The 12,933-nt window shown below is 37.3% G+C and overlaps 1 protein-coding gene across 1 annotated transcript in view; it reads left to right on the top strand.

Annotated features, from left to right (window-relative positions):
• The first annotated feature begins 1,076 nt into the window (after positions 1–1,076).
• The window catches only part of LOC106457450 (dynein heavy chain 8, axonemal-like), a 459,787-nt gene continuing 447,930 nt past the window's right edge, over positions 1,077–12,933 (top strand). The window contains exons 1-2 of the mRNA XM_022383398.1: positions 1,077–1,148; positions 10,192–10,393. Coding sequence (XP_022239106.1) covers positions 10,228–10,393 — 166 coding nt within the window. The 5' untranslated portion in view covers positions 1,077–1,148; positions 10,192–10,227. The remainder of the gene's footprint in view (positions 1,149–10,191; positions 10,394–12,933) is intronic.

Below are 12,933 nucleotides of genomic sequence, written 5' to 3' on the forward strand. Positions count from 1 at the left end.
ACTGTGAACTCCAAAGAATCTTTCAGTTTTCTTTATTAACATAATGCTTTGGCTTTATGCTTTCATCAGGAGTATACATTTTTTGTAATGCATCTTATCATTCAATTTTCACCTTCTGCACTGGTAACGTTTTAGCATTTTGAGACTTTGCACGTACAGGTCAACTTCGAAACTGATGCTTCTGGCATTTGTATGTGGTTTGGAATAACTGCAACATAAGAATATTTGAAGAAAAGCAGTGTTCTCAGTGAAATCACATCAGCACAACTGATGGCCAGTAGCCATTTTTCAGCAAAAGATTGTTCCCATTATCCCTGCAAAAGACAAATACCATCATTATTGCAGTTAATCCCACTAATTATTACTGTGATTTTGTATGTGTTTTAGTTTACCCAGAAAATGTAGGGCAATCCTGAAAGGGAGAAAAGTACTTTGACCAGTGCAGCAGGTACAAAGTAAATGATAGAGTTCATTACAAAAAATGTTCTTGTTGAAGGTGTAATGCTAATACGTTAAGTAAATAAAGCAAATTTTGAACGATTTTCTGATGCATTATGTAGACCCTTCTTGAAGTGAACAGCATGTAAATACATCAGTAACTTGAGAGTTCTGTCAGAAATTAATGAATAAAATCAAGTTTATGATTCAATAAGTCTCCAAAACAGTGTACTAGACTTACAGCACATATTCAGCAACTGTTCTTTAAACCAACATGGAGAATGAACCTAGTTACATGACATGGTCTAGCCTCAATCCATTTTTAATTGTTTTAATCATAGGGTCTTATTCTTGTGATATAAGTGACTCTGATTAAAGTTCACTACTTTTACAGTTTTGAAGTATTGCCCTGCTGTCTGTTGCATGGTAATATCATAAATGTTGTTGTATGATAAGAGTATGAAAATCTCATTTTAAGCACTGTCTTGTTTTTGTGTTGTTGTTGTTTTGTTTAAATAAAATACCATATATTTTATAAGCTATAACATTTTTTAACAGAATGTGGCAGAGTAGTGAATGCACCAGCTAAATCTCAATTGATACCAAGGATTATTGTGACAAATGGGAAAGATGTTCTTCTTGATGGAATTTGTGTATACTTCATACGAATTAGATTAGATATTGAGCTTACAACTCGAAATATACCAGAGGTGAGAGTGAGAAAAAATAAGTAGCATGAAAATTAGTACATTTTTATTTATATTTTGTGTATTTTGCAATATATGTGTGTTGTAAATGTACACATATATGTTGTGAATATGCTTCCAATACTAGAAAGCTATAAAATTTATTTAAAAACTGGTTAGAATTTGATTTTATGATTTTTATTTTATTTTTAAAGCTGTTTTTTAGAATATTTTTAGTTAGCTGGGCTTATGAATATTTAATGAAGTGTAATTTATTTGTTTTTGAAGACTTACACTTCAAATTACACTTTAATTACTTTTGTAAAAAAAACAACTAAAATATATAACATTCTACTAATTTGCAACATTTTTGCTTTGTTAGATGTTTGTGGTGAAGTTAGGTTTGTATTGGTGTTGATATATTTTTACAGCGGTGTTTACTGTATTCACAAAGTGTTTTGAATGTGCTTTGTAGTTGTTCTTTGAAAGCGTTTGCTTTCTGTTTATTGATGTATGCCAGATTTCTGTTGTGTTTTAGTGTTGGATAGATGTGGTTATTTGTTTTGTTGATGTTAGTGAGGCTTTTCAATGTGTCCAGAAATCTTTAAGATTGGTTTTGTGTTTAGTTGTGTACAGTATTTGTCCCAGCTTTGTGTGTTTGTTATCTTTATTTGATTTCTGAGCCCATGTATTTTTGTTTTAATTTGCTGGTTTCTTGTTTTCATTTATTTATTTCTTAATCCTCTTTGTTCTTGTATTTTATTGATTAGTTGTATATGTGGCTCCACATGGTATGGATGGTTATGTCTGATAATTTGGTATGTGCTTGTCATTTGTGTTTATGAGGCACTCTGAGATTGTTGAGTAGTATCTACTTATCTCGAGGGATCCTCGGTCGTTTCATCTTGAAGAAGAACATCAAGCATCTATTTGTACTTTTACCAATTAGCTTTTTAATAGTTAAAGTTTTACGTATAACCCAAGTTATTTAGATTTAGTGAGAGGTCAGAGACATTTTATGTTGGTAGATGATCATTGTCAGAATTTTCTCCAACATTAAAGGATATAAAACTATTTAGTTAGATTGATGAACAAATACAGAGGACCATGATATTACTGATATGATAGTAGTCTCTAGTATGTGTTTTATCATTGAAGAAAGTAGTATCGGAATCTTCCAAGAAATCTAGAAGATGTCCACCATTTGTGTTAATGATCCTGCACCCAAAACAAGTGTTTTTACTGTTTAGGTCACCTATGGTGATGTGTTTGTTATTGCTTAGCAGTGTAATATCTAGTTTGTTTTCATTTTGGGAATGTGTGGATATTTCTTCCTGGCATGGGAGTTCATTGATTCCAAGTAGTAGCTTGTCTGAAATGTCTTAGGGAATGATTCAAGTCCTCTTTCATGGTCTCCTTGAAAGTTGGGGCATGATTTGCTTGGTATCATTCAACAGACTCTGTGTGCCAGTACAAAGCCTCTCCTTCTCATACTGATCCAGAGGAGTGATGAGAAGAGGTGTTACCTATAATCTCAACTCTTCCTGGAGGCTGTTCGCTGGCACTCTGCCACCCCAACAGGTAGTCAGTCATTCTATGGTCCATGACTAGAGGGTGACAAGTTGCTCATAGTGGCTTGTCATACAGTCTGATCAATTCCAGTTGTCAAGAGTTGCCAATGACTTGCCAGTGAAACTCTCCATTTCCTTTAGAACTTTGGCCATGATCTTCACCTGTGTGTCTACTACCTTACCTGTTAGAGAAACAGTTAAATGGCTGTATTTCTCTGACAACAGAACATCCAGCCTTTGTCCACTCGTCACTGATGGTTTTGACTAGAGCCTGGGTTGTTGTTCTATGAGTGGAAATGAACTGAGGTTTGACAGAGACCTCTCCATATGGTCTCATACTCATCAGGTGCACCACCATTCTGGCAGGCCTCGGCCATCTGCACAGCCTGCTTACATAGTGTGCATGCTGCAGGCAGATCTTCATGAGTTAGCAGTTGCAGGGAAGTTAATGTTATTGACTTTCATAGTATTGGTGACAGTCCTATGTCCTGGAGAGGATTCTCCCTAGATCCAAAATTTCTCCTGCTTAACCATCCTTTCTCTGCAAATGAACTCTCTCTCTCACTCATGAGTACTTGCCATTCTCTTCATGGAAGTGTTAATTTAAATTAATTTTTAAAGATAATGAGTCAGGTTGTATAAACAAGTTATATATCCCAACACAGCAAAAACCCTTTAATAAATCTTGGTGTCACTACACCAGATTTTCTTCTTTTTTATCTACTTGCGATATTCATGGGTGGGACTGATTTTGTGACAAGTATCAATTTTACAGGGGCACTGAATACAAAGTTCACAGAGACCACAATTTTGCCTAGGACCAACTCTGGTTGTAACATATGGCCTATATAAATAATATTCACACCACTACTGTGTTAGTTGCATTCCAATTGGTCTGAAGAACTCTGAATTGAGTAAAATGCCTCATTAATAATGGATATGACGAATGTTAACATTTTCCTATACCGAAAATGTATTTCTGATAATACTTACCTCCCATAGCAAGTTAAATCTTGTGATTCTCTCCACCTGCGTCAGCGTGTCCCTATCACAGATCTGTATATAAGCTCCCCGTTTTTATTTCCTATTCACTTTTTTGAGACTGTCCAAATCAGCAGATCCAAACAACGGTCATTGTGGGAAGGAAGAGCGGAAGAATGTGTGAGGAGATCAGTATTATTCAAAGTACATTTTTTGTATAGGAAAATTTTAACTTCCAAAACACGCATCTTCTCACACTATAGTTAGAATCCCACATTAACAAGGTGGAGAGGCCAGTAGAAAAGAGGTGTGCACAAATGAGATATAGTAATAGGACACCAGTGAGGTCTGCACTGCTTCTGGAACAGGTATGCTCTTTACCCGAACAATGTGAAATCTAATTCCTGCGTGGTAAAGGCTGAAGAGCCACAGAGACAAAAAGCATCACAAAAAGGAATAGGCCTCTGTTCACCATCCCAGCTACTAGAAACTGGGAGCAGTAATGACTCTCACTCTCCACTAGGTAATAACTTGCCTTAGGGAGCCTTGAGGAATGATGCTCCAGAGACAGTGCAGTAGGTGAACCAAGTTCCCTATTTTGAAAAGCAAACTGACTCCAATTTATTCAGTCCAGGGGTCAGCAGGGATGGGCAAAATCACATTATGATTTAGTCATGATAGTCCATAAGTGGCAATTCAGTAGTGTATATAATTGTTTACCACATGGAAAGCCACAAGGTGGTCTCATGGAACACCCTATCTCAACAGAGCTCATTGTTTCCAGGAAATCTTTTTTTTTATCAGTTGACTGGTAGCTAGTGCAGATCTGGAAAGAAGCATGTCTGACCAGGCATCACATACCACTTAGTAGGATCCATATGAAAATGTCAGGAGGGTCCCAGAAAAAAGAATAGAAATAAACACAAAAGAAATGAAGTCACCCACCTTCCTCACAATCTAGCCAGGGCATGGAGAATAACCATGAGGTGTAACCAAAAACCATTTGAGGAGGCAACCACCAAATCCTATAAATAATGAGATATAAATGTATTAGGTATGGCTTACTTAACAGCCTGTACTGTACAAGCTCCTCCAACAGGCGATGCAACTGAGCTGCCAGGGACATTGAGATTTTGTGAACTTCATGAGATGAGACCTGAAGAAGTCTCTGCTCCTCCAATGAAAGCCCAGAGTAAGCAATACAAACCAATTGACAAATCCAACCTGTCAAAGTGACAGGGGATAAGTCACGTAACACTGTAGCATCCCAATGAAGAAACAAATGGTACATGAACCCCAAAACTCTTTAGTGCACACAACCTAACATTGGAGAGCCTGAACTGTGTACAAAAGACAATCTGGAATCGAGAGGTCATAATAATGAGAAATGGAAGAAGATGAATAGGAGAAAAAGCCTTATCGCCTCTCTAGCTGCTGAACTTTTGGGTAGAAATGACTTATCTGCGTACAAGTGGAATGCTAAAGAATCCTGTGAACATGAATCACAAACACATCTGAATGTTGACATCCATTAGCCAACAACAAAAGAAAAGTCTTAAGTCTAAGAATAAGGTGATATAGGGAACGTAATGCCAAAGGTTGAAAGGGTGGATGAGATAGGGCATGAAGAACCACCGTGATATACCAATTAGGAACCTAGAAAGGACTGAGGATAGATAACCTGCTAAAATTTCAGAAGAAAGGACAAAACTGGGGACTCAAAACCTTTGTCTTCTAGAAAAATTGAATGTGGTTAACAAAGTTGCCTTATACAGATAAACGGACGAAGGCACCAAACCTTTGTCAAATAACCATGTCAATGTCAGAAATTGAGAAACATGCTACACATTGGAACGAAAAGGATTAAAACCATTTCTGAGAGATCACTAACTATTAAGTAAACCATTTCTGTTGATAAACGTCCAAAGAAAAATGCGAAATGGACTGTGTAAATAAAGATACCACCTCAGAGGTCAATCCCTAATGTTGTGGAATGGACGGAATAAAAGCCAGGCATGAAATCGAGGAATGGTGATCACCAGAAATAAATGTTTGACCCAGGCTGATGTAAGAGAGATGGTCAGAAAGGAAGGAGAATAGGTTAGCATTCCTGAAGATACTGAAGGAGTGTAAACCAAGATTGAGCCAGCCAATGTGGCAACACCAGAAGAATTTTACAGGATGAGGAGTGAATCAGCGCAAGGACTTTGGATAACAAATGATTCAGAGGGAACCTGTCCAATCCTGGCTGAGAGCATCTATGCACAAAGCCCTGGGGCGAGGTACAGGAGACCAAAAGGATGGGAGCTGGGCATTCCCATGTGTGTGGTGAAAGCATTGATTTGAGGAGTCTTGAAACAAGAGTAGATCCAACGAAAAACTTGTGGATGAAGCATTTATTCCGTGGGAAGAACCCTGTTGGGATGAGATAACTGATTGGCCACTAAATTCATTACACATCGAACATGACAAGCAAGAAGAACAGTCTAATGGTTGTAGGTCCAAGAGAGAATATCCAATGTTTGAAAACAAAGAGACCTGGAGTGAGTGACCCTTTGCTTAGAAATGTATGAGACTACTGTGGAATTGTCTGAGTGAAGCATTACCACCTTTCCTCACAACAATGAGAGACCCTGAAACATCGCTCATTAAACTGCTAGAAGCTTTATGAGATTGATGCGGAGAGAAGGTTCCTCTTCTGTTCAGAGGCCCTTGAATTCCATATCCCCTATACAATATCCCCATCCCTATAGAGAAGCATCCATGAAAAGATGTATCTCTGGACGGGAAATGGGAGAGGGACACATACTGTTGTGTCCCTGTCCAACCACCAGCCAAGATCAAACAGGCTGGAAGCAAGTAGGGTCATTAGACCATAAGCGATCTTACATATTGGGCAATCCAAGCAATTGCCTGGGGCCCCACACATAGAAAGGCCCCCTATGCTATGTCTTTTAATCTGCTTCTGAGTTTTCTTATCATTATGGGACCCCATTTACTAAATTCTGGCCAGGGCTCCTGAATGACTAAGACTGCCCCTGGTCAGACAATCCAATGCATCTGTGCAAATGTTCTGTCAGGTTCATAACAACTACCAAGGGATTGCATGTGGACCCCATCCAATAGGAATGAGTGATTCCAAGGATAACTACATCCCCAAAAGAGATTGAACTGTATGCACCAGTGGAGAAAGAGACAGCTGTATTAGAAGAATGGTCTATTCCATGGCCTGAAGGTGTAGAGGAGAAGGTTGGGCCCAACTGAGAGGAAAATTGAAAAATACCCCTAAATGGACTAGGTATTGTGTGGTAGTAAGAATAGTGGTGGGAAGGAGTGAGAGAAGCCAGTCATCCATATAATGGTGAGTGTGAATGTCCAATGAGTGAAGATGATGCAAAAAGGATCTAACTATTCGTCAAAAGACGCACGGAGCAGATGCGAGGCCGAATGGTAGAGCGTGAAACTGAAAAAAACCTTTCTTTTGTGCACCAAACAGAGATAATGACGTGAATAATCCGTGATCAGAATATGAAAATAGGCATTGGCAATATCAACTTTTGTCATTCATAGACTGTGTTAAAAGTGCAACTGAAGGGGAAAGAAAGGACTCCATCATAAACTGCGGAGGCTGGAGGAAATGATTGAGGGGAGAAATGTCAATGACAGGTTGCCTAGTGCCAATCTTCTTTGGTACTACAAACAGACAGGAATAAAAACCCATGAGAGAGGAGTTGATGTGCTCTATGGACTCCTTGAGCAGAAGGTACTGGATGGCTTGCACTTGACAACTGGTTTTCAAATGTTCCTTTGGGAGTGGAAAGACAACCTGTATGAGAGACAATGGAGGAGATGTGAAATGAAGGACCAATCTTCTCATAAGAACTTGAATGACATACTGATCTATGGCAAAAGTCTCCCATACTGACACAAACCATCTGAGTCAAGCCTCCACAGGACTGGACCCCATAAGGTAGTTACCAGCAACATAGTCTGTGCTTCACACAAGCAGTGGATATCCACTGATAAGCGTGAAATCTCCATTGTGTTCTAATAGAACATGGAGACGATGCAGGAGGTCTGGAAGCCATAATGGGAGATGCAGGAAACTTTCCGGTAGAAGACCAGGAAATGTGGGAGGCCAGGATTGAAAGAGAAGAGTGGAGATAGGCCACATCCACCCTAGATTTGATGGAATCTGGAATACCTTCAAAAATCGAATGTCTGAGAAAAAGAGCTTCTCTGACATCTCTAAGGGCCAAAGAAAGAAGTCGAACTCCCTCAACCAAGGCATCCCTCTCCAAAAGATCCCAGCAAGAAACCAACCAAGAGACCAAGGAGAGAGTGGAAGCTGATAATCTTAACAAAGTAGAAATCAATAAATGACTAAGATCCTCTGAAAATTGAGCAGAAGACCTGTGATAGGCCTCACACAATAGTTGCGAAGAAGATGAAAAACACAAAACTGTTGTAAGGGACAGACGAACTTGGGAAAACTGAGTTTAATTACAATGAATAGTGGCATCAGACATAGAATCCCAAATAGGAACAAAGATGATCTAACCTCTAAGAATCGAAATATGATTTCTCCAAGTGATGGAAAGCTAAGGTGGGCTGATCCAATAAATGGGGAGGACATAGCATTAGCAGCACCCCCTCACTTGATTAGCAAATGTGCTAGCATGCACAGCAATATCTATCAAAGGTAGAATGACCAAGTAATCAGCCGAATGACTCCCCCCCCAAACAAAGAAGAAGAAGAGTAATAAGCTACAGGAGTAATGCTGAACACATTACAAACTTGATGTACTAGTTGCAAAAACATTGCCAAAGGCAGGATGTCCGTCTTAGGCTCATGATTAGCTGTCTGAGCAAAGGAAGGTACCGGGAAAATAGAGTCCAAATTCTTACCAGTCTGCTCCTGATCCCCGTAAGACTCCATCACTCTGCATATGAGGAACTGGACATCCTACACGGAAAGGGCCCTCCCCCTATTGCCCAGGTAATGCTAAACTCCAGAGGTGGCAGAGTAGGAGCGCTATATGACTCTGTGTCAGAGACATGAATATGTGAGTTTATATCCTAAAATTTCTCAGAAATAATTTTTTCTATATGTAAAATAAAGAAAATAGACGACAAACTCAAGACCCAATAAGACGTCTAAAAGTATAGGTGTAACTAAAATAACTAAAGCTATTCAACACTGAAGAGAAACCCTCAACAAGCATGTAAAACTGTCATCGTAACATTCTGCTATCAAGAAAAAGTGGGAGATCTGGGAGAGGGGTGCATTGATGTTTGTTTCTTAGTAATGGATTTCGTGCAAAGCTACACGAGGGCTATCTGCAATAGGTATCCCTAATTTAGCAGTGTAAGACTAGATGGAAGGCAATGAATAGTGGGATTGACCGTCACATTATAATGCCCCCACAGCTGAAAGACCGAGCATGTTTGGTGTGATGGGGATTTGAACCCGCTACCTACAGATTACGAGTCAAGTGCCCTAAGGCCCCAGAGGACTGCATCACCAGAGACAGTGCAGTGGGTGACCACAATACCTTATTTTGAAAAGCAGAGCTACCACATCGACGAGTCCTTCAACAAAAACCTGGTGGAATTGTACATCAGACCCATGGCTGGAAGGGTTTCAATGCCATGAAGCATCAGAGATGGGCAGCAATCTTATTCTGCTTTACTTATATTAGTTCATGAGTGTACGGTCTGGGATGAACATATTTATGAAGCATTGATGTAGGTGGAGAGAATCACAAGATTTAACTTGCTATGGGCAATATAGTGAGGTATAAAGGCTGGAGCAAGCAAGATAAGATTTATACAAATGTTTAGATGGGTTGAGAAGAGTAACTTTCATTGAGATAAAGCTGTAGTGTGTGTAAAGAAGTAAGTGTGTTTTGGAAATAGTGTGGTTGAAATACAATTATTATACACTCTTCTAATACTTTAAAATCTCTAAGGGACTAGATTAAAAATGTAGTGTTAAAAAATATAATAGGCTTAACATAATGTTTTATGACAAGTATAATTTCATGTTGGATCTTTTTTCGTTCAATGTTATATTGCATTTTTGATTACCTTGGTCTGTTGAAGTGTGGATTTGTGGGAGACTATTGTTTGTTTATATTATTATTATGCTTTAGTAACTGCTTTTAAAATTTGTTAATTATTAAACCAATAATTGCAAAATTAAATAATATATTTTCACCTTTGATGCATACAGTACTTTTTTAAATAACTTCAAACACCACAACATTTTCCTGTGTTTATTTATATCAGTGATACATAATCAGATATTAAATAATACATTGTGCACTGTTGGATAATTTAAGACTAGAAATAATGCAACACATCAAAACTATTCTAAAGCTTTGTATTTTATTGAAAGATAATGTCCTAAAAATAAGTGCAAGTTAGATTTGACTAAGAGCTGAACATGATTCACCATAGATCTAGAAGTAGCCTAAGTACATTTATTAATCTTTATTGATAATTCATTACAGGAAGTTTTTTGTAGTCAAGCAGAATTAAATCAGCAGATGTTAGCAGGGTTTCTTACTGCTGTTTGTGAAATTTTGGACCAGTTATATGGACCCTGTATTAAAAACTCAAAAAAATGGGGACAGTTAAGTTCCACTCTTCATGGTAGACATAATAGAAAGGATTTTATGGATAAATTTGATCATTTTTACAAATTCTTTGAAGGTAAGCACCAAAACTTGGAAACTTATATAAATAAATTGTATATGATGAAGTTGTATCCATAATATTTGAGATCTTATCTAAATAGTAATAATAAAATTAATGTCTTACACTGATTTCAAAACACTGTTTAGAATTTTATCTGCAGACAGATATGAGTTTGTGTTATTCTCAGATAAGTATCAGATAGGTCCACCTAATAACAGCAGAGTCAAACAGGAAATTTTAAGAATGATCAAAATTTGAAAACTCAAGTGAATTTTAAACAATGAGAAGTGACTAGACTGGACACTGTGACACGTGATGTTCAGTGTAAAATAATCTTTATCATGACATAATGCAAAAAGAAACAGGGTGAAGCCTTGCATTGACAAGTGGACTATCACTTCTAGTGGACCCGTGAATCAATCAACTGGTTTTATCACTCAAGACGAATCCCTTTTGACCTGTTCATGTTGAAAAAAGGTAAAATTTGGTAGAACACAGGTTTCGATCTTGCAAGAAACTTTGTATTGTTTTTCTTCCAATGGCATCACTATGTGAATGGTCATTCTCCCACAACATTCATTGGCTGCAACATACAGACATCTTCCATTCGTTCAGTAAAGGATGTTACAGTAGCTGACCCTATCAACTTGTATATGCAACTTTACTGCAATATGTTCTCTAGAGCAGAGTAGTAGATATCTGTTATAGAGAACAAAGGCAACTAGAAATAAACAATTTTAGTGGTTTTCTGAACCATGTGTTTATGTCAAAAGTGCATAGAAACCATAGGAAAAATTGGAAAACTTGAAAGCATACTTATTGAATAATACCTTTTATTTTTCAACGTTTTTAGGCTGATTCTTAGATCTGCACTTTTCTGTTATGAGTTAATATTTCTGCTTTTATGTTACAAAGCCATAATAAAAGCTGGGTTTTAATAAATATACTGTATCAGTGTATGTTGAATACTCTCAAAAACTTTCATGTTAGCTTACTATAACATATCGTGGTCTGTTGGTCAGTTGGGGCTGCCTCATCCACTTAAAAACAAAACAACCCAAATCTAGCCCTGAACACTTAAATAATTATTGAGCCTTCCCTTATGTTTATGACATCCACCACATCTGAAGGCATCCCCTTCCAGAGGCCAACCACCATTTTAGAAAACTAAGCTAAAGATGACTACAACTCTGCCAAAATTTATATTTATGTTTCCTTTTTCTACCATTCTCTCCATTAAACATGAAAAAAGAAGATTCATTGATACTATCAATTCCCTTAATAATCTTAAACACATTAGGTCTCATTAAACTTGAGAGGTATTATATTACAACCTTTCCATTTAAGATATCATCTTAGTAATACTCCTTGAACCCTTTCCAACAATTCAATACTCTTCTTAATGTAAGGTGCCCAAGACTGTACACAATTCCAAAGGAGGCCTAACCACTGACCTGAACAATGAAATTATAACCTCTTTAGTTTTATATTTAATATTTTTGTAAATACAGCTGAAAATTCTACTTGCCCTACCACTAGCAACAGCACACTGATTGGATGGCTTTAGAGACTGATCAACAATTACACCAAGATCCCGTTCTTTCATGACACTATTAAGGTTATTCCCATCAATATTATACTTATAACTTAAATCAGGATACCCCACATGCATTACTTTGCATTTATTATAAGCTATCTGCCAGTTATTCATCCAACTAACCAAAAGATCTAAATCTTTTTTAAAATAGCAACATCCTTCTGACAATCAGCAACACCCAATTCGCATACTTATTATGAATGGCAGTTATTTATTGTAAATTATTTTTGTGTAAAAATCCATGTATTTTTGGTAGGTAATTAAATTTCTAAATTATTTTAGCACTTTTTTTTTCAATAACTTTTGATTTAAAATTAAACACTGTCATATTTAGAATAGTCAAATTGAGTACCACTAATAGTTTCCAAAGAATCTTATTATGTTACATCTTAATTGTTAAAAGGAAAATTAAACAGCATTAGAAATTCTCCAGATTTAATTTTTTATACTGATATTTCCCATGTTTGTAAATTTTCTCTCTTACTTAGTTACTGCACATTCTTCATTGACTATTTTTGTTCAAGGTACCCTTAGTTCTATATATATTTAGAAAAGATATATGCAATTGCTGTAATGTATGATTTATATATATGTGTGCATACAGAATTGAGATCAACTAACTGACATCGTACATTAAGACAATTGAAAATATTGTTATGACAGTGGGGGTCACGTGATGAGTATTCTAGAAGATTCGCTAGTCTGTTACCACAGCGGGGTCACGTGACGAATATTCTAGAAGATTCGCTAGTGCGTTGCGACAGCAGGAGTCAATTGACGCTGGTAGCACGTGTTGAGAGTCTTAGAAGTTTCTAGAACAGGCAGTATTATCGTATATAAGTGCGCTAGACAGTGAGAGAGAGAGACGGAGTCGAAGCAGTAGTGGAGACAGAGACATAGCGGAGACGAAGCAGGCAGAGAGAAAGAAAGACAGCGATTACAGTTGGCGGGAACTGAA

The sequence above is a fragment of the Limulus polyphemus genome, unplaced genomic scaffold (assembly GCF_000517525.1).
Source record: "Limulus polyphemus unplaced genomic scaffold, Limulus_polyphemus-2.1.2 Scaffold333, whole genome shotgun sequence".
Classification (NCBI taxonomy): domain Eukaryota; kingdom Metazoa; phylum Arthropoda; class Merostomata; order Xiphosura; family Limulidae; genus Limulus; species Limulus polyphemus.